The 22,677-nt window shown below is 35.5% G+C and overlaps 1 protein-coding gene across 4 annotated transcripts in view; it reads left to right on the top strand.

The window, feature by feature from the left end:
• Nucleotides 1-22,677, top strand: part of PBX3 (PBX homeobox 3) — a 221,324-nt gene that overhangs the window by 170,196 nt on the left and 28,451 nt on the right. For all 4 annotated transcript variants that reach the window (XM_057723575.1, XM_057723578.1, XM_057723574.1 and 1 more), the window contains exons 4-5: nt 8,833-9,023; nt 15,516-15,651. In XM_057723575.1, coding sequence (XP_057579558.1) covers nt 8,833-9,023; nt 15,516-15,651 — 327 coding nt within the window. The remainder of the gene's footprint in view (nt 1-8,832; nt 9,024-15,515; nt 15,652-22,677) is intronic.

Raw genomic sequence — 22,677 nt, 5'->3', positions numbered from 1 at the left:
TTGAAATCAGTTTCTGACAATATACCTTCCTTTTCCATTGAATTATGCTGCTACTTATGTATGTTAAAGAACAAACTTCAACTGAGTAAATGTTAAAGATCTTATTGGCTTCATTCAGTGATTCATGAATCGAACAGCATCTCATCTAGCACATAGAAAGGAGCTCCAAGGAGATACACAAAATGGAAGACTCTTATAGGCAGACAGGAGCTGGGCAAAGAAGTTATAATACCAAAAAGAGGATTGGTTGTGGCAAGGTCACCTTCCTTTATGGCATGGCAGGGTCTATCAGGCAGATTACCTCACTAGTGCTGACCCAGTATTCCAGATTGACTGGTTTAAGCTTACATTCCTAGGAGAGGCTGAAACTGTAATTAAGTAGTCTTGGTTGGGTGACTTGGGGTGTAGCATAAGTGACTCCATTTTGGTTTTCTTATCTTGTTTTTAGCAATTAAAATTTGCAAATAATTCAGATACATTCTGGTTTTTCTCTGATTTTCCCGTGTTGGATTGCATTTGGGATGGGATCAGAGTAGAGATGGAAGAAAACCAACTGTTTTAACCACTTTACAGAAATTATATTTTTCCTCCTAAAAGTACATGAACATGGGTACTTTGAGTGACAGAAAGCTTATTAGTAGATAGGAAGAACATATATGTTAAGGCAGAGGTTTTGTCAGAAAATTGTGTTGAGCCTTTTACTAAAAGAAATAAACTACATCGGAATCTTAGAGCTATTCACTCCACTGTGTTTTGCAAGGAAGCTGTAATGAAAATGTATCTGAAGCCTGTTTAGATTTAGATTGCCGTAAAATTAACAAACACCACCACTGCAGTAAATTAAAGTACCTTATAAACGCAGCCACATTTACAAAGCTAAGCAGACTAGAGCTACAGTTAGAGCAAAATTAAATCCAAGCTGCAAGGCTCAGCTTTCTGTGTATGTTTTAGAAATGGTACTGTGTTTAGAATCCTGTCCCTTTTTTTTTCCTCCAGAAAATGTCCTTTGATCATATGTTTACATTACATAGGCTCAGATGGAATGATTCTTAATGATAACCATCTAATTTCACTTATAAATGCATTTGAAATATTAGGCATAGAATATATATTAAAGTAAGGTTCTTGAATATTACTACCACCTAAAAGGAAAACCAAAACTATCTTACTTTTCTCTTGTTGATCCTGACACCCAAGAGGAATATGATGATAATTTTTCAAAGCTTGCAGCAACTGTGTTGTAATCCTTTTGTCTTGGGTGCGCTGCCCTCCTCTTTACCTGGGAGGAAAACCTGGTTGCTTCTTTGTCTTCTTGTTGATTAGGTACAAGTTTTGTTTTGTTTTGTTTTTAAACAGGAGAAAAACAAATTTTTTATTTTGTATATGCAGGATCCCCATATAATTATGAGACCCAAAGGCAGCCAGGCAAGGGAGGCTTATATGCTGTCCTAAACGATAGGATGGGACTAGCTACAAGTTTTGAAAAATATTTTTACTATACCTTTCAAATATGCTCTTATAATTAAAGGCCCATCTATTAGAATAGGTGAATTCCTAATGAACTTGAGCCAAGGGTCCTGGGAAGCCTGTTTTTAAGAGTTGAAGGTCGTCTTGTTTCCTCTACCTCTCTATCAAAGGGAAATTGATATGTTGGTTTCTGCAAATGAAATTTGACTTAGAGATTTGTTCTCAGTTAAAAAGGAAAAGATATATATCATGCCCTATGCAGCACTCCCACTTTGCTTGTACCAGAAGAAATGCTTGTACACAAGCAATTCACTTCATAATTTACAGCTGCTATAATCGAGATGACATATTGAAAGCTATCTACTATAATTATATTGAAATACATTTTTGCTGAAGGCAAAAGTGTTGTAAGGGTCCCAACCCTCCTCCAAGCATCTAGGAACCTGCTTTCTGAGTTTACAGATGTCTTTTGAATTCACCTCAAATCAGGTAAAGCATTGGAGCCAAGCATGTAACACTCAATATGCTCAAGACCAATTAGGTACTGTTTAGCTAATGGAAGACTTTCAGATTACAGGGGATTGCGGGGGGGGGGGGGTGGGGGGGGTGGAGAATGAGTGTGCAACGTAAACCACTGTAAAGACATGGCCTTGTGCTTCTTGAGGCTCTCAAGGTTATGTGTTTATAATTGCTGGCAAGATCTCCTTTGCTTGTAATGAATTTTTTTTAATCAGGTTTTAAAATGCTGATATTATTACATTAGAGATTGTGTAGTCCACAAACTTCTAATCCCATCTTGCTGTTTTCTTCTTAATAGCAAATTAATTAATTAATTAAAAAATAGCAGGAAAGACAAAAGGGTGCTACCTGATGTAAACTTTATATTTCATTTTCCCAAGCAAGGTTTTATCATTCATTGCTCCAAGAGAAGGATTTTACTTCTTGTCAGCTTTAATACTGGATCTTTTCCTTGGCTGGAAGGAGTGTTTGAGTGTTCCCTTTTTTTTTCTCCAAGTTTCTAGTCTGTTGGCTTTATGTACCAAATGTATCTTTGACCACAGGCTTGATTAGTGAAATGAATTGTTTTACATTTGAATACTTTTTTTTTTTTCAGTTTCTTTGGAAGCAGTGTTTGTATTTATTCTGGCAATGGGAAGGCACAACTATATTATGTAATCAGCGTAGGGACTTAACTTGCCGAATGACACACACAGAAATATGAATTTCATAAAATTGTCATTTCCATTGTCATTAATTGCCATTTATTAAGTGTTAATTATGTTCCAGACTCTGCAAAGAATTTAGCATGTATTATAGAATATGATCCTTACAAAACCCTCATGAGATAGGCCCATAAACCACTTAATTACGTTAAGACGTGTTGGGGTATGATAGAATCTAAAAAAGAGTGGACATACGTGTTTGTGTAACTGATTCACTTTGCTGTACAGCAAAAACTAACACAGCATTGTAAACTAACTATACTCCAATTAAAAAAAAAAGATAGATATTTCATCTTTGCAACTGTTTTTTAGGCATATTGGTCTCATTCTAGTTGGCTTAGAAAGTATCTTTGAATGTTGACTCTTATCCTAAAGCAAGAAGAATTTGTTGATTTAATAAGCATTACGTAAATAGAAAATCTATAATATTGGACTAGAGTTACTTGCAAGGCTATGAAGACATCTAGAAAGTGGAGACATGCAAATTTGAGTCATTAGCTTTTAGTACAGATTTATTATTTTTTTTGAAGAGTGGATTTTTAGAAGAGGGAGTATTATGACCTGGTGTCTGCAATCAGCTTCTCTAGATGGTTACAAAAGGCCAATTCAGTGTTTAGATCTGATCATGAACCATTTTAAAACTTCCTCTAAAGTAAGTGCTTGCTCACTGTCTGATTTTACTTTTTTATGTTCAGTGATGGAAACTTACAGGCAAGAAAGGGATTGAATTTTGAATTCATCACCAAAAAAAGCACCACCACAAAACAAACAAAACCCTGAAAGCTAGTTTTGAGTGTAAACCAAATATGTATGGCTATTGAGGAGACAAGTTTTACTAGCTAACAAATATCATTAACAATGTTATAAAAAATCCAAAAATTTCAAATCCTCAATTGTATTAACTTGGTTTGGATTTTTAAGGAGAAAGGAACAAATGGCAAGGAGAAAGGCTCATGATAAGAATTGGTTGAAAATATTTTTTATCAGATGAAGCCTTCCACACCTTATGTTGACTTTATGTTTTTACAATGTATGTTTTTGTTACATTGCAAACAAAAATTGTCTAGGATGTAAAAAAAATGCATCCTAGATAAATTTCAGCAGCTGGATTAAAAGAAAAAGAGGTTTCTGCCATTACTTGTAAATCAGAAAATTCAAGGGATCGAAACTCTCATTTCCTAAATCTCCCAATTAACCAAGGTGTTTCTACATTTGTATTGTGGACGTTGACCAGAAAATTCTTAACTGACAATTTCACTTGGAAAAATAATAAGGCAGTGAAAAAATTTTCCAATGTCTATTTTAATAATATAGTCTTGTAGGTATGACAGAGGATACGATAAATGTTTGAAGTGAGCATCTTACATTATAAACAGCATCGATGCTGGTGTGTGGTTGGGTTGCCCTTCAAAACAACTCTGCAATCATTTGATCATTCTTACTGCACTTATATGTTTAAAAAATGTATAGCTTTTAAGGAACTGGAGATGAGGCAGTACTGTGCTCTGCTCTGAAACTGGTACAGATGATGCTGTAAATGAGGCTGTAATTTACTTTCAGTGGTATAAAGGAAAAAAATCACTTTGCCTAAAGTGTATGCATCTTTCTTAAGGGTGTACCCAGATTTTAATTATCTAAATGTAAATACTTAACGAATTTTACTTAGAGTAATGAGCTAAAGTGCACACTACATAAATGAGATGTTCTAATTAATCATGTATGAACTATTGGTTTAAAGAAAAGCTATGTGAATTCTGTGAATGTTGGGCTATTGCCAAATTGCTAATCAGCATTTGCATTCATAGATGACTTCACTTAATAAGTTGTGAGACATTCAGCAAATGTTTTAGGAAATTATGAGTTTTTAGGTGCAGAAACTTTTTGCTTTTAACCCTTGTTTTTCACACAAGCCTGTGGCTGCTTCTTAGAAACCATAGGCAAACATTAGTTCTGGAGAAATTAAAGTACAGCCAGAGAAAAACTGAAAACAAAACAAACAAACAAAAACTCAGGTATCACACCCAGGAGTCTTGAATTATTTATCAAGACATATACTCTGTCATAGATATATGTTACGATAATGTGTGAGCTAGGTTTATAGGAATTAGCATTGTTACGTGTGCAAATTAGAAATACTCCAGTACAGCAGTGCTCAAACATTTTGGTCTTAGGACTTGAATTCTTAAAAATTATTGGAGACTCTCTATGAGCTTTTGTATAGTGGGTTATATCTATCAACATTTATTATAATGGAAGTTAAAACTGAGGGAAAAAAAGTCTGTATTAATTCTAAAAAAACAATAATAAACCATTATCTGTTCACTGTAATTTAAAACCTGTATTTTCAAAAACAAAAAACAAAAACCCAGCATTTAGTGAGAAGAATGGCGTTGCTTTTACATTTTTGCAAAACTTTTAAATGTTGGGCTTAATAGAAGTCACTTGGATTCTCATATGTGTTTCTGCGGTCAGTCTTCTGTCATGTGGTTGAAGTACACGAAGAACACCTAGCCTCACACAAATATATCATTGGAAAAGGGAAGAGTATATTAATAGCCTTTTCAGATAATTATGGCTATTCTTCTCTGTTATTATACCAACACTTGACAAGTTGTAGTGTCTTAAAGGTTAGTTATAATGAGTCTGAAATCATATCAACTATTTGTACCATGTTCCTTTAAAATCCATTGGTCTAGTGTGCACTTTGAATGGATCTTCTTCTACCTGTGCATGTTTTTGTAACATCATGCGTTGATCATTTGGAAAATATTGTTTCGCTGAGTTATGTACATCTTCCAATGTTAACATTTTACATTATATAATATCAAAATATCATATTTATTAATATCAACACCAAGTTAATCAGAAAGTCTACTAGGAAACTATCAAGCTCAAGGAAGTGGATGCAAGTTTTCCAAAATCATAATTTTCACTTGAAAAGTCAAATTTCATCATTGACACAACTACTGTCCTCTGTTCTCCTTAATGTGACATACTTGCTCGGTTCATTTTTGAGAAAATATCTGACAGATACCCAAGTCTGAATAATTATAATAATTTGTTGATTTTGCTTTCAAATAAAAAGGTGTTCCGTGAAAAAGACAGCATCGGCTCACAACTTAAACTATCACACAAGAGTTGTTTCTCAAGACAACCATCCTTTGATAAGCAATTGAAGTGCTTTTGGTGTGCTTCCCATTTTATCACACAGAATATTGAAGTCATAGTCAAGGATTGAGATGTAATAAAATGAGTAATTCCTCTTGCTTCACCAAGGATGTTCCTAACTGAAACTACCTTTTTTTGGTGGGTTTGTGTGAATGCATGGAAATGAAGAATAAAAAAGAAACACCAAAGATAACTTATTATACTGTTTGCCAAAGAGTTTTTCTTACTTACTACATGGGTCCACAAGATACTGTAGAGCTGTGCTGTCTAATATGGTTTCCACTAGTCATCTGTAGCTGTTGAGCCCTTGAAATCTAGCTAATCTGGACTGAGATGTGCTATAAATGTAAAATATATACTGGGTTTCAAAGTGTATGAAAAAAAAGAATGTAATGTATCTCATTAACAGTTTTCTAAAGATATTGTGTTGAAATGTTAATATTTTTCATATACTGGGTTAAATAAAATATATTGTTAAAATTAATTTCACCTGATTCTTATTTTTCTAATGTGGCTACTAGAAAATTTTTAAATTTCATATGTGAAAAATAAAACACATTTGGAAAATAATCAATGCAATAGAAAAAACATTAAACGACCCCCCAATTCTTTTTTTCATATGTGGCTCACAATGTATTTCTTTTAGACAGCACTGCTCTAGAGAAAAGAGGTTTTGTGACCAAATTTATTTGGGAAAAGTTGGATACACCGTTCTCCCTTGAAGATTTGTTATGCTTATTGGCATATTGGAAGTACTGAGGAATCCTGCCCCCACTCCCCTCAAAAAAAACACCTTTAAAATTTTGGTTAACCCCACATTTCCCAAACATACTGTTTTAACATTTTTTGGAACTAGCTATAGAAGTCTGTATCAGAACTTGCTGATTCCAGTTTGCTAGAACTAATCAGATCTTGCTGATTCCAGCTTGTTGTTCTAGTTTACTTTTCTTCATTTTACTAATAAGAAAACTGAGGGCTGGAGTTTGTCAAATTATGTAATTTGAAATTATATGAACATCTCTTTAGGGAAAGTATTGTACAAGAAAAAAAATCTATACATATATTTCTTGACAGGGTGACTACTTATTTTTGGCTTGGCACAAGATAGTTTGAGTTGATAATATAGTGGGGAAAATCTTAAATTTACTGTTCTTTATTATGGTTTCCTTAAAGATGGAAAGAACTTCCAGTTTTAGAACTGCAAAGTTCCTTAATGTTTTGCTGTGCCATAACCTAGGACAGTAATTCTTAGCCTTTTAAAATTATAGACTAGCTAAGAATCTGTAATGAAAACAAACAAAAACCCCACAGGTTGTCCCTTCAGGAAAGACAAATGTGCATACAACTTGACATGGACATTCTAAATCTATCCATGGGCTGCAGGTTAAAAATTCTTCACTATAAATGTTCAGGGATAATGTATTTAGAGATATTAATCAACATTACTCTTGAATTGTAATACAAAACCCCACCAATCCATAGATGTTTATAGGATACCTACTGTGTGTGTTGCACAAATCTGCATTCTGAAGAATCCCAGAGTCACCACTCACAAGGAATTTTAAATTTCTTAGGACTTAAACATATTTTAAAAATAAAAACTTTGGTAAGCAAGACTCATTTTACCTCACCTTAGAAATATTTATATAAAATCTCCATAAAAGCTTAAAGTAACACCCAGTGCACTTAAAAGGTTGGTATTCTAAGGAGCATTTAGACAAACCATTATGTGCTGTATGTTCAGGATATCTGTAGGGAAGTGGATATTATTATATCTTCAAAATGTGTCTTGCCATGGTTAATGGTTGTTCTGTCTGCTCACCCTACTAGGGGCATCTGTGCAATAATACACAGAATTTCCTGTCTTTTTTTTTTTTTTTTTAAACAAAAATGCCAGAAGATGTTCTTTTTATCCAGAGATGTAGACAGATGCTTTATTTACCAAGGCAATACTGGATTTCTGTGTAGGTCCAGTTACGTGGTTTTGTAGATCTAAAGAATATAGGTGAGCTGAAAGAGGCAGGGACTGAGGATCGTTAACTAAAAAGTTTGAGACCCAAATCTGATCCTTATTTTCCTGCTTCCCCTCCCCTAAGGAGTTGAGCTGCTTTACCCATCTTTTAGGAATGGTGTATATCCACAAATAAGGCCTGCGCCACAGCTAAATTATACTAGAACATTGGCATGGCATCAGAGGCCCTTTACATACTGGCACGAATCTGAATCCCCTCTTCTCCTTTACATATTCTCTCTGTCCCTCTGGACTTGCTACATACCATTATTTCCAGGTTTTTTTCCTTGTGCCTGGAATTCCTCTTGATTTCCACCTTTATTCCACCTTTCAAAAATCTTACCGATTCTTTAAAGCCCTAATGTCACTTTTGCCATGAAGTGATCTCTGCTTCCAGATGAGAATACTTCCTCCTTGAAACTTAGGAAGCACTTATTCATATTTTCTTGTGATACTTTGCATGGTGGCCTGCCTTGTTTAAGGATTTATTTTTTATATATTTTATTGCACTGAAAGTCAGGTCCACATCTTGCTCATTTATGTGTCCCTTAATCGCTCTTGGAAGAGTTTGAACTTGGTAGTGCTTCAGTAAACATTTGTTGAATAAATGTAAAACCCCAAGGAAAACAGGAGATGCTTAGTATTAACGATTGACATGTATTTGTACTTATATGTAGGAGTTAGTAGAGAGCATCCTCCAGTGGGAACTGGGACAAGGGTGGTGGGAAGGGCAGTTGAGTGCTGTGTTTCCCTTGCATGCCTGGCCATTCATAGTTTCAGAATTCTTGCGCCCCATCTAACTATTACTGCCATTTCACAAGTGTCTTGGTTTTCATTTTATCCCACCTACTGCATAATGCCATTGGCGATTGCAAATGAGGTAGAAATTCAGATGAGTTAATGTCTGGGTGTGATAATATAAAATACCAGATTCCTAAGGAGTGATTTTTTCCCCCCCTACAGGCATGTAATGAATTCACTACACACGTGATGAACCTTCTCCGAGAGCAGAGTAGAACACGTCCCATTTCCCCAAAAGAGATTGAAAGAATGGTGGGCATCATCCATCGAAAATTTAGTTCCATTCAAATGCAGCTCAAACAAAGCACTTGTGAAGCAGTTATGATTTTAAGATCAAGGTTCCTTGATGCCAGGTATGTGAGGCCACAAATCTATTGCATGGCTTTTTTTTTTTTCTTTTCAATCTTTGTGTAATATTATTATTATTATTTTTAATGGTAGGGTTGAATTTATTAAAAAATTAAAAAGACCAACAACTCAAGTGTTGTCAAGAATGAGAACTGCCCAAACTCTCATACATTTCTAGTGAGAGTAAAATAATACAAAAATTTTGAAAATCTGCAGTTTCTTTGTGTATTATTTTCTGTAATTCTGGCCAGTTGGTCTTAGATTCTTCTTTAATTAGCTATAAGAGCTCTTCTCTACAGTAGACAGGTAATTCACCTCATGGTGCCTGCACTGTGAAGCCTCTTCTTGTCTGGGGGTGGTAATACTATTATTAGTTGCCAATTTGGTGACTCAGGAAACAAATAGGATTAGTGCTGCTACTAATGACTTAGTAATATGTAGCCTTTTAATTCTGATGCTGAGAAGTATCTTTAAGGATAACATTCAGTATGTAACTTTGTTTTAATGCAGGGTTGTTTCCTAAAAATTTCTTGATGTTACAGTTGCTTGTGCATATTAGAAAATACTTGGAGATACTGATATTCCTAAGAAGGAAGTGGTATTTTAGTTGCCACCAAACCCCAAACTCTGTTTTTCCAAATCAAAAAGAAAGCCTATGAATTTCTCCTGTAAGAATACATATTTCCCTTTTATCTGAAGCTGTCACCAAGTTTCACAGGAATTAGGTAGTAAACTGTATACGGTGTGTTAGACCTACTGGGTGACATAACAGAGGAACTGTCAAGTTCCTACTACATGCTGCCTCTGCAGGGATGCCTCTTGGGCATTGCTAAAGCTTGCAATCAATCTTCAGCATTGAGAAGGGGTTTCTATTTTGTTTTGTTTTCTCTCCCTTGAAATCTCACAGAGGTGATAATTATCATCCAAATTTTACAATATTAAAGAAAATAAGTCAGCATCTCAACTGGAAAACAAGATGTGAGGAACAGTCTTCACGCCAGAGCTCTTCCTTAGAGCCAAATAAGGAAAACTATAGCACCTGATTATACTCCCATTCTCCTGGTTCAGCAAAACCCTGTATCGCGTTTGGTTCCTTCTTCTTCAATGCTGAATTAGTCACTAGGACTCACCAGTGCTTTTTTTCGACATTTCTCGTATTAGCTCTTTTTCTCCATCCATACTTGCACTCCTCAGTTTCTGTTCATTCTTTTGTACCTGGACTAGCACAGTACCCTCCCACTCTTCCCCCTGTCTTCAGTCTTACTCTTCTCCCACTCATCCTCCATGGGCCTTTTATGATGTCCTAATTGCTTTGCTTAAAAACCACAGTAGCTTTTCAATGCAGGATGACTCACAGGCACACTACTTAACCTGGCATTTGAGGCCTTATGTGACCTGTCCCTGCCCAAATTACTTTTTTTGTTGTTGCTAAGATTTAAGTTTTATTTTGTATTTTTCCTATTTAAAAAATACCAAGGTCAGTATGGAAAATTTGGAAAATATATAGAATAGAAGGATGAGGGATAGAAGACAATCACGTTTTTACCACCCAGTGGGAAAAAGAAGTCACTGTAAATGTTTTAGTGTATTGCTTTCTGGCTTGTGGTACTTTTTTTTTTTTTTAATGTTCTTGTGATGGTACAATATGCATAATTTGGTTTGCTTTTTTAAAAATTTACCATGAATAGGTAAACATTTTTCATGTAGTGTAAACTCCTATTTTAAATGTTAATTGTTGAAGTCTACCAGATGGATATATGATAAATCATTAACTTAGCCATTTCTTCATTTTTGAACATTTAAGTTGTCCCTATTAATTTCCATGATAACTTCTTCCTTCCTTCCAATTCCTTTCTTCTTTCCTTCTACAAATATTTATTTGTGCTGAGGATATAAAGGTAAACAAGATAGGTTAACATACTTGCCCCTGTTGAGTTTACATTCTACTTGGGGAAACAGACAATAAACAAGTAAACAAATATGCCGTAGTATTCTGTTCAGTGATGTAATGAAATGTGATAGAATGGTAAGTGCTGTGAGGAAAAATAAAAACAAGGTAAAGGGAGAGGAAATCATGGAGAGAAGGTTCTATTTTAGACAGATTTTTATTGGAATTAGTCTTTCAGTGAAAATCTTTATTCATTCAACCTTTTTGATCTTTAGAATTATTTCCTGAGGATTAATTCTCAGAAATGGTATTATTAGATCAAAATGTGAACATTTTTAGTGTTCTTAATATATCACTAAATTGTTCTTTGCTGTGTTTAATCCAAAATGAATTACCTTTTGGTCTCATCTGTCTAAAAGAATTCTTTCTTTTCCTCTGTCTAACCACCTCTTCCACCACTACCCCTCAACCCCTACCCCCAGCCTTCCACAGCAAACCCCAGCTTGGTTTCCAGTAATGCGTTGGTATCTGGGAGGGAGTCTAGCACAGAGCCTGGGATGGGCCGGTGCTCACGTGTGTTGACTTAGTGAGACTGCTCCTCCTTCCCGGCCTGCTCTAAATGCTCCCTTTTCAGGAAGCCTGCTTTAATCACTCCACTGGACTGCTCCTTGCCTTCTCTTCAACTGATGCTATGTTTATACAGTTCTCCAGACCAAACTTCATTCAGATTGCCTTCATTGTAGCTCTTCAGAATCGTTTCTTCTCTTCCCCAGTAAGTCACGTTGTCCTGGAAAGCAGTGGCCAAGTCTTACATGTTTATGTTCCCCACAATTCCAGCGTCTTACCCGTCATAGGCTGCAGAAAAATAGTTTATTGACTAACCAGATGAGTGAATATTTTCACTTAATACATATAATAACTCAAAGAGTTAAGGCAAGTAGCATCAGAAAACAAGAAGACATTTTTAAATTGTCAACTTTGAGCATTTTGATTAGAAGTATTATGTAACAAAGATATTTAAAAGTACTTTCTTCAGAAAGGAATCTTTCCTAACCCAATTGCTATCCTTATTTCTGTGGATACTTTCCCATTCTTTTCAGCATGCATGCTCTTCTTTTTTTTTTTTTTTTCATAACTGCATTCATAATGTATACACCTAAATGATTTATTTTTCTTCCAAGAAGAGAAAGTCAGTTAACAAGCCGGAGTGAGCAGAGCCAGGGCGAGAAGGTGGCAGAGCTTGGAGCAGAGTCCCTTCTCCCACAGAGATTGCTGTTAGTAATGTTGTGATGCTGATGCGACACAGCCCTGGGACTGATGCGCCACTGCACACTGGCCTGAGGCATAGCCATTTAGAGTGTGGTGAACCTTGGGGGAAGTGAAACTTAGCGGAATGCTTAATCGGCATTTTCTACAGAATGTTTTTCTAAAAAATAAATGAAGTGTGAGACCGAGTTCTCTCTTTCGCCTTCAAGTGAATGCAAATAACTGAGCTCTGGTTCCATCTATTCTTGTAGTGCCTCTTAGCAAGCCCTCTGCACTGAGAAGGCAAGGTTTTTCTGCTCTAGGCAAACATGCTCATTCAGATATATGATTCCCTTGCTCACTCTGGCTTTTTGTAAAGCCATACTCACATTTTCTTGGTAATTGGACAAGCCGAAGCATGTACCAGTGCAGAACAGTTAGGAATAAATTTGTGTAGGCCCCTCTACTCTTCTAGGAGAAGTGCTGTAGTTTGGATGCAACCAGACGGTCTGGGGTGATGTATTCTGTTCTGCCCATAAATTTGTTCTCTGAGGTTTTTTCGATGTTTTCTAAAACCACTCCTAGGCAAAGCTGATAAATGAGCCAAACTTATTTTTGCTCTCCCCGTGTGTTTCTGCTCATTCCTTCTTTCATAAGTCCTCATTTTCCAAAGAAATGCCCTTGTGTGATCTACTCCACCATACCCAGTCTTGCCACTGGATTTCATGTTTCAGACTAAGTCACAAGCTCACTTACTTACCTGGATGAGGGGCAGTGAGGATTAGAGCAGATGAGTACGTATCTGAGGGGACAGCCATCACTTAGCTTTAGCCTGTGACTGCTTTCTGAGAATGTGGGTGGGCCTGGTGTGGCTGATCTTCCAATTTTTCATAAGAAGCCAGAAACTTAGATTTTTATAAGCAGGTCATTATTGTGTTGTCTCAACAAACATTATCTGTGGGCCAGGTAATTGTAAGTTTGACAGTTTCAGTATCTATTCTAGACATCTTCCACCCTACTCACCCAGCTACCCACTCATCAGACTGCCTCTTCAAAGTGCCCCAGGTCAGGGCTTTGTTTTTCTTGTCAAGCAATGCATGACTCCTGCAAAAATGCCGATTGCTATTCTTGGTGTACCTCTCCGTCATCTGTGTCTTCCCCCACCACCTCCCCCGTCCAATTCATCATCAAATCCTGTTGATTTTAATCCCCAAGTACATCTTGAATCGCTTCTTCATCCCTCAGGAAACAACGGTTTAACCTTCCAAAAAATTATTGAAATTAAGAAATTTCAGGGCTCATAACTTGAGATGTTTTGATCAGACCTAGATTTCTTGCTCCCTTGACTCTCCCTTAATGTTGAAACATAGATCACATACTTAACCTGCCATGTGTGACATCATTTTAACTAGAAGAATCTCATAGGGTATACACATTTACAACTGCCTACTGATGCTATCTTTCCTGAGTATGGGATATCACAATTAAGGTCATTAAGATTATTTGTATGATAATATTAAGAAAATTATTTGGGGAAAGTGTTTTCCAGTTACTGGAGAATTTAATTTAAAAGTGAAATCTGACAAATGCTAATTTTCAGGCTGAAATTCTTTAAAATCTTAATAAGACGACCCAAATATAAATGGCATTTTTGCCATTTGAAATAAATTGTCAACAAATACTTGATCTTCTGACATTCTGCCACCCCTCTGCTAGTAAAAACAAAGAATCTGTCCTCCCCTGTTCTTTCCCTGGTGAGCAAATCATACCTCAGTCCAGGCAGTTGCTTAAGCAGAAAAATCCAGAAAACAATGTATTTTTTCCCTTGCCTTCCTTCTCTGTCTTCCCCACCCACTCCCCCCATCCAATTTATTATCAAGTCCTATTGCTTTTACCTTTCAAATAGACCTTGAATCTTTTTATTTCTATTATTCTCACCCTGTGCCAAGTTACCACCATCTCTCAATTTGACCAGTGCAGCTGTCTCCTTAAATATCTCTGCATTTCCTTTCATGTCCTTCTCCAGCTATTCTCAGTAGTCAGAATAATCTTTTTAAAATGTAAAACTTGAAACCTTTAATACTTCCTATTGCTCTTAAAATACAATTCAAAAATTCATATGGGGTCCACTAAGCCTGTGTAATCTGGCCCCTGTCCATCCTTCCAGACTCATCTCACATATTCCCTGATTTTTACTGTGCTCTAGCCTCCTTTAGCCCTTTGGACTTTCCAAGCTTTTTTCCTATTTGAAGACCATTCCCTCTGCTCATTCCTCTTCGTTATACTCTTTGTGTAAGTCATTCACATTCTCCAGATCTCAGATTAAATGTCACTCCTTCAAGGAAACCTTTCCTGACTCTATAATCTGTGTTACGTTTCCTTCTTAGACACTTTCATTATACCTTATACTTTTCCTTCATGATACTTAACATGATCACCATAATTTATAATTATTTATTTCTGTGTTGCTTGTCTCCATGTCTTTCTTTCCCCTTTCTTTCTTTTTTTTAAACATTTTGTTTATTTTTATTTTTGATTGTGTTGGGTCTTTGTTGCCACGCATGGGCTTTTCTGTAGTTGTAGCAAGTGGGGGCTAGTCTTCACTGTGGTGCATAGGCTTCTCATTGTGGTGGCTTCTCTTGTTGCGGAGCACGGGCTCTAGGCTCGCGGGCTTCACTGATTGTGACACATGTGCTCCATAGTTGTGGCTCTTGGGCTCTAGAGCGCAGGCTCAGTAGTTGTGGTGCACGGGCTTAGTTGCTCTGTGGCATATGGCATCTTTACGGCCCAGGGATTGAACCCACGTCCCCTGCATTGGCAGGTGGATTTTTATTTTCCTTTAAGAACTTTTATTGAGATACAATTGACATACAATAAACTGCATATATTTAAAGTGTACAATTTGATTTTTTTTTAGTAGTAGTACTGTATATATGGCAATCCCAATCTCCCATGGCAGGCGGATTCTTAACCATTGCGCTACCAGGGAAGTCCCCCTTAACTTTCTACTCTCTCTCTTAACCCTCTAATTCCCCCTAAGCTCCCTAATAGACTTAATCTGTTTTGTTCCAGCTGGAATATCTAGAACACATTAGATCCTTAATAAGTATTTGTTGAATAAATTAAAGAATGAAGTTAATTCTGCCTCACATTCTAGTATTTTTCTTAGTTATCCTACATCTTAACTGAGTTGGATAGCTCTATGGAGGATGCCATGAATATAATTTACAGTATCATGGTGATAAATTATACCCTAAGAATGTTTAAAACTAGAAATCTAACTTTTTTGTATGATCCTAAGTAATATAGCCCTCTTTGGGTAATGTTGATTATAACTACAATTCTCTTTTTGGTTCTTTCATAGACGAAAAAGGCGTAACTTCAGTAAACAGGCCACAGAAATCTTGAATGAATATTTTTACTCACACCTCAGCAACCCCTACCCTAGTGAAGAAGCCAAAGAGGAGCTGGCCAAGAAATGCAGCATCACAGTGTCACAGGTGAGAGAGGACTCCATGGGTCTGTCTTGTTTCCCAACTGATTACAGGAACCCTATTTCCTCCTCAGGGCATTCCTATCAAATTTCATATCCAAATGTTTCATCATCAAAGAAAATATAAGGAAAATATAGATGTTTCCACATTTTTATGCAAGCTTTTAAAGCTTAGATAATTTCTTTTAATCCTAAATGTCAAGGAATCAAGATAATCACCCACTGCCCTAGTGTAAATCTTATATAGAAAAAAACATAAACATGCCATGGGAAGAGACATGGTTTACACTTAAAACGTGACTCTTCAGTACACAGCATGTAGTTATGCTTTCCCGATTTAGATGACTGGTCTAAGCTTCTACCAGTGAGAAACCAATTTATTTGTTGCCAAAAGGAAATTTAATATAGCTCTATGGTAAAAGCTTTGAGGAATTCACAGAGTCCTTTCTTGATAATCATGCTACGATATTTGGGTCTCAAAGATTTCTTTGCTTTCTTGTTATCCATTAAATAGAAGAATTAAGTTCATTGCCTATCCCTGCTTCTTTTGTTTTCGTTGTTTTAAATGTCCGTTTGTAATGAATTGTGCCCCTGAAGTTAGCTATCATCTTCTAACAAAAATACAGTTAGTTTTAGGCAGATAGACTTGTATTTTAGATTGAGAATTGGAGATAAGTAAACAAGCAACTGTACCTCCTTAAAAAATAAGTATATCCTATTGGCATTATCGCATATTGCTATTTATAGATTGTCACTTGAATAACATTTCTTTATAGCATGCAATTGTGGTAGTCACCAACTGGTTCTTGCAATGGCACTTAAGGAAAAACTGACCCTTGGCAGAAATTTCAATAGTATCTAGAGGTCACATGACACAAATTTTAAAGTAGCCTCTAAAGAAATACTCTTATGTATCTAAAATTCAAGATTCTAAAGATCCCCTTCGTATTCCAGTAAAAGTTTCATATCAGTATTTTATTTTATTTTATTTTATTTTTATTTATTTTTTTCATTGAAGTATAGTTGATTTACAGTGTTGTGCCAATCTGCTGTACAGCAAAGTGACTCAGTTATACACATTTAGACATTCTTCTTTCTTTAATGTTCTTTTCCATTATTATTCCACAGGATATTGAGTATAGTTCCCTGTGCTATACAGTGGGACCTTGCTGTTTATCCATCCTATATGTAATAGTTTACATCTGTTAACCTTAAACACCCAGTCCTTCTCTCCCCAACTCCTCTCCCCCTTGATAACCACAAGTCTGTTCTCTTATGTCTGTGAGCCTATTTCTGCTTTGTAGATAGGTTCGTTTGTGCCATATTTGAGATTCCACATACAAATGATATCATATGGTATTTGTCTTTCTCTTTCTGACTTATTTCACTTACTATGATAATGTCTAGTTGAATCCATGTTGCTGCAAATGGCATTATTTCATTCCTTTTTATGGCTGAGTAGTATTCCATTGTATATGTGTACCGCACCTTCTTTATTCATCCTCTGTTGATGGGCATTTAGGTTGTTTCCATGTTTTGGCTATTGTGAATAGTGCTGCTGTGAACATAGGGGTGCATGTATCTTTTTGAATTATAGTTTTTTCCAGGTATATGCCCAGGAGTGGGATTGCTGGATCATATGGTAATTCTATTTTTAGTTTTCTGAGGAACTTCTATGCTGTTTTCCATAGTGGCTGCGTCATAGCACTATTTTAAGTCATTGTTATTTAACAGAATATGGTCTGGGTTTAAGGTGATTTCTAGCTCTTATTTTGACATTACTTTCCATAGAACCTCCAGAGCAATCTTAGATTTATAATTAAGATTTCATTTAAAAGTTATTGTTGTTCTCTTATGATATAGTGACATGTCTTGATTCCTTTTGCAAAGTTTAAAATGGAATATAATTGATTTGGGCTACCAGTTTACAAAGACATATGCTACATAAAACATTGCTACCACAAGCACCTACCATATAGCACAGTAGGTTATCTTGTAATAACCTATAATGGAAAAGAATGTAAAAAAGAACATACACACACACACACACACACACACACACACACGTACATATATATGTAACACTGTAAATAAACTGTACTTCAATTAATAAAAAACACATAGATCAGAAAAAAAACACATTACTATCTGGGATATATAGTACTTACTGCCACTCGAAATACTAAGGGACAGTAAAATATGCTGGGTCAGATAGGGAAGATGAAGTTTAAAGTATATTCGTTTCAAGTGGGTGTTTTCTGGTGTGAGCATTTCCCATGAATGTCAGTGAAAGGACTGGGCTTGTGCTGAACACCAGCTGATGATACCAAGTCTAATTTGCCAGCTCTCACAACAGCTCTCTGACTTAGAATTCAGATGTTTGCAGGTCTAGTTTAAATTAAGGTGTTTCATGTTTCTGCTCCTTTTCTTGCTTTTCTTTTTTACTTTAACGTATTCACCACTGGAGAATAACACAGGTTATATACATTTTTTGAAAATCAATATAATCCTAGTTTTTCCTTGGTGTAGTAGCATCTTGTGTGGGTGATGTAGGATTTGTTAACACATACTTGTGTAATGAGTGAGAAGAATTTCCTTCTGACTGTTCTGAACTAGGGAGATTTTGTGCTGTTTCTAAAATAGGCTAGGATCCCATGTACCAATTTTTAAAAAAATAGTTGCTATATTCATTTCACTGGTTTTCTATAGAAAAATAACTTTGTTCAGTTTTGGAAATTTTTTAGTAATTGCTTGAGATAGAAATAATATAGACATAGATGTATTTCTCTGTCTAAAAAGTAGACCTTATGACCTTTTTTTTTCTCCCAGATCAGCCTTTGAAATGGAGAATTTCAGCAATCAGTGTAAGATTCAGTGTTAAATTGTGACAATTTCCTCTCCTTTTTACCTTTTTCATGCTTAAAAATATTATTTCCCCTCAACCATTCCTTTTCCCCACATCTCTGATGTGGAAACAATGTTATCATTTTCACTATTAAAGACATCAGTTGCTAGCTTTTTTTTTTTTTTTTTTTTGGCCACACCATGCAGCGTGCAGGGTCTTAGTTCCCGGACCAGGGATCAAGCCCGAGCCCCCTTCAGTGGAAGTGTGGCATCTTAACCACTGGACCCCCAAGGAGGTCCAGTCGCTAGCCTTTTTAATTAGTATCCTTTTGTTTAAGTTGTTTAGAAGTGAAAGCAGAGAATATTCTAGACCTGACAGGTAAGCTGATTTCTATAGAGAAAAAACAGTGTTTTGAATATACATAATTCTAAAATACAATTAAATGTAGAATTCAGAAGTTGTGCATATACAAAGCTAACTTTAAAACATTGAAACCCACTGAAAACAAGCAATGATAGCAATACTATTTTTGCTAGATTCAAAGTGTATGAAATGGATTTATTCTTTATTGCTTGAAATACTTAAAATACTGCTTAAAATAGTTAATAATTATGAATAAGTCAGGAATCTTCAGAAGAAAATGTAAGGAAATATCTTTAGTACTTTGAGAATAGTCTTTAAAGAGACACAATGTGTAAGCAGGAAAGGAAAAGGTGGATAAATTCAGTGGTAGGATGTTTATCAAAGAACTTAATAAAGACTGTGAAACATCAACGTGATACAACCATTTTAGTAAAGATTGGATCAGGCAAGAATTATCAATAGATATTAAATCTAGGACGATATTTGTATGAAGAACATGGTCTTAAAGTATCTCTCCATAGGGCTTTTATTAGTTACAAGGAATATTTTTTTAGAAAGGCAATTATAGAGTGGAGAAATGGAATAAAACCTTGACCAGGTGATTAGAATCAACATCACCAAAGAGGGACAAATGGACATTGCATGTAGTGTTTTGCCCTAGAATGCAGCCTGAATCTAATCACTAGAAAACATCAGACAAACCCATAATGAGGAATATTCTATTAGGAAAAAAAAAGTGTGGAGGGAGTAGTGTTCTTTAAAAATGTTAAAGAAAGGCCATGGGAATGTTCTAGATTAAAAGAGGCTAAAGACACATGACATGTAAATGCAATGCTTGACCCTAGACTGGATCCTCTGCTGGAGGGAAAAATGCCGTAAAAGAATTATTGGCTTAAATTTTCTAAAGTAAATTGTAGTTTGTAATTGTACTGTGGTTATATAAGAGAATACCTCTAGTCTTAAGAAACACACGCTAACTTACTTAGGGGTAAAGAGCCATGGTGTATGTGATTTACCCTCAAATGGTTCAGGAAAAAAAAGTATGTTTATGTGTCTGTGTGTGTCTGCATATATAAACACATATATACACACACACACATAGCAAGAGAGAGTGTGCATGTTTGAGTGCACAAAAATCATAAAACAAATGGGACAAAATGTTAATAAAAGTGAATCTGGGCAAAGGGCACACATACATGTTCTTTACACTCTTTTTATTCTTGCACCATGTTTTGCAAGTTTGAAATTATTTCAAACAAAACCTTTTTAAAATGTGAAGACAGCCCACAGACTGTAAGAAGGTATTTGTAAGTGTATAAGCAAGAGAATTAAAATCCAAAATACATAGGGAACTCCTACAAATTAATAAGAAAAAGACAAAACCCATTTGAAAAATAGGCAAAAAACACAAACAAGGATTTCATAGAATAAGAAATATAAATGGTCAATTATATGAAAAGATCCTTCTTATTAGTTATTAGGAAAATGTGATTTTAAAACTGCAGTAAAATAACATTTATATTTACTGGATTGGCAAAAATCCTAACACTGATCATACAATGCCTGCACACTGTTGGTAAGAATATACGGCAGCAGGAGCCCTTAAATATTATCGGTAGGAATGTAAATTTGGCATAGCCACTTTGGAAAACTTGGGATTATCTTATAAATTTGAATATACACATATCATCCAATCCATGATGAAACTGCCCTAAAAAACCTCTTGTCTGTGTATATTAGGAGACATGTAACAGTATTCATAGTAACATTGTTTGACATGGCAAAAAAAAACCTTGAAATAAGCCACTTTTCCATTGACTGGAGAACTGGATAAATCCATTGTGGTATAATCCTACAATGGATTACTATATAGCAGTGAAAAAAGAATGATCTACAGCTACATACATCAATTTGTGTGAATTCTAATATTGAGTGAAAAATGCAAATTGCAGAATATATATAGTATGATATCATTTTTATAATGTTAAAAACTAAGCAAACAGCATAGTGTTTAGGGGACACATATATTTGGTTAAATATGAAGAAAGAAAAGGGAATGATAAAAAACATTCAGTTAATTAGAATGGGATTAGAAAGAGATATTCAAGGGGTTTTAGTGGTAATGTTGGTAGTGTCTTTATTAAGTGGTAGATTTAAAAGAGATTAACTTAATTTTTATGCATTACAAACCTACATATATAAGCCTAGCAAGTCATATATGAATTGTTAAATCTAAATAACAGAATTTTTAAAAGACTATTTCCATTCATTTGTTAGCAAAAAACTTATTGTAATACCTATTATGTGTCAGATACTGTGCTAGGGATGGAAGAGACATCTGTGAACTTAACAGGCTGAACTCCCTGCCCTACCTGTTAGAGTTGTGTACATGTCACCTAAAGGTATATATAAGAATATCCTTAGCAACAGTGTAGTAGCCAAATTAGAAACAATGGAAAGGTCCATCAATAGGAAAATGGGTAAATAAAAGTAGTATATTTATGTATGTTTGGAATATTATGTAGCAATGAGAATGAATGAACTAGACTGTATATAATTACATAATGCCAGGTGAAAGAAGTCAGGCACTTAGTGTATAATTTCACTTATTGTAAAGTTCAAAAACATGCAAAATTAATCTTAGTGTTAAAAGTCAGGATAGTGATTTCCCCTGAGAGAACAGTGATTGCAAAGGGGAATGTTGCTTAATCTAATTGATGGTTTCATGGGTATGTTCACTTTATGGAAATTCATCAAGCCCTGTACTTATGATGTGTGGCCCTTTTTTGTATATATATTTTTCATTTGACTAAAAAGTTACACAGTGACAACAAACCTGCCCTTATGAAGCTTAGATTTTCCTGGGAGGATACAAATAGATAATGTAAGTAAATTAAATGATAAATTAGAAAGGGATAGGCATTATAGAGAGAAAGGAGGGAAGGAGAACAGGGAGGTAAATGTTGTGATTTTCAATAGGGTGGTAAAGAAAACCCGCTCCTGAGAATATCTTTCAATAAAGATTGAAGGAGATGAATGACCAAGCCATGTGGCTAATTGGTGAAGAACATTCCAGGCAGAGGGAAAAGAAAATGCAAAGGCTCTGAGGTAAAAGTAGCCTGAGCGAGTAGGGGAAGTGGTAGGAAATGAAGTGAGAGAGACTGTGAGGTCCAAGTGGTACAGGGGCCTTTTAGACTGTGGTAATGACTCGGCCATTTACTCTGAGATGGAAAACAGAGGAGTGACATGATCTGACCTAAGCTTTAACAGGATCACCATGGTAGCTGTATTGACAATAGATCATGGGAGGCAAGGGGAAGCAGAGACACAGTTGTGATGCCAATGCAATAATCCAGGCAGAAAATGATGGTGGCTTTGACCAGGAGGATAGTAGTAGAGGCCATCAGAAGTGGCTGCATTCCAGATAATTGTGAAGGTACAGCTGAGGGTTTACTGATAGAATGACACTATCATTTTTGGCATGAGCAGTGGAAGTATGGAGTTGTCATTAAGTGTATTGGGAAGGATTAGGGAGGAACAGGTTTTGGGGGGAAGCTCAGGAGTCTGGTTTTGGGCTTATTAAGTTAATATATTTTATAGTTTTTTCAGGTTCACTATATAAATAGGAACAGCTAAGTAAAAATTTTACGATTTGTTTTAGTCCTATGTTAATTTGTGCTAATGTATTATAAATATAAATATCCTTAACATAGAATTGCAGACTGAACCCAGAATTTGAAATCTCTGATTTCTTAAGGGTTAGTGTGATTTAATAAGCTGGAGTTCCCCTCTTACATAATACCCTGAAAATTCACAAAAAAAGAA

This window comes from Hippopotamus amphibius, chromosome 2 (assembly GCF_030028045.1).
Source record: "Hippopotamus amphibius kiboko isolate mHipAmp2 chromosome 2, mHipAmp2.hap2, whole genome shotgun sequence".
NCBI classification, from domain to species: Eukaryota; Metazoa; Chordata; class Mammalia; order Artiodactyla; family Hippopotamidae; genus Hippopotamus; species Hippopotamus amphibius.
Note: the sequence above shows the minus strand (reverse complement) of the source record. Positions and strands in the feature narration are given on the sequence as shown.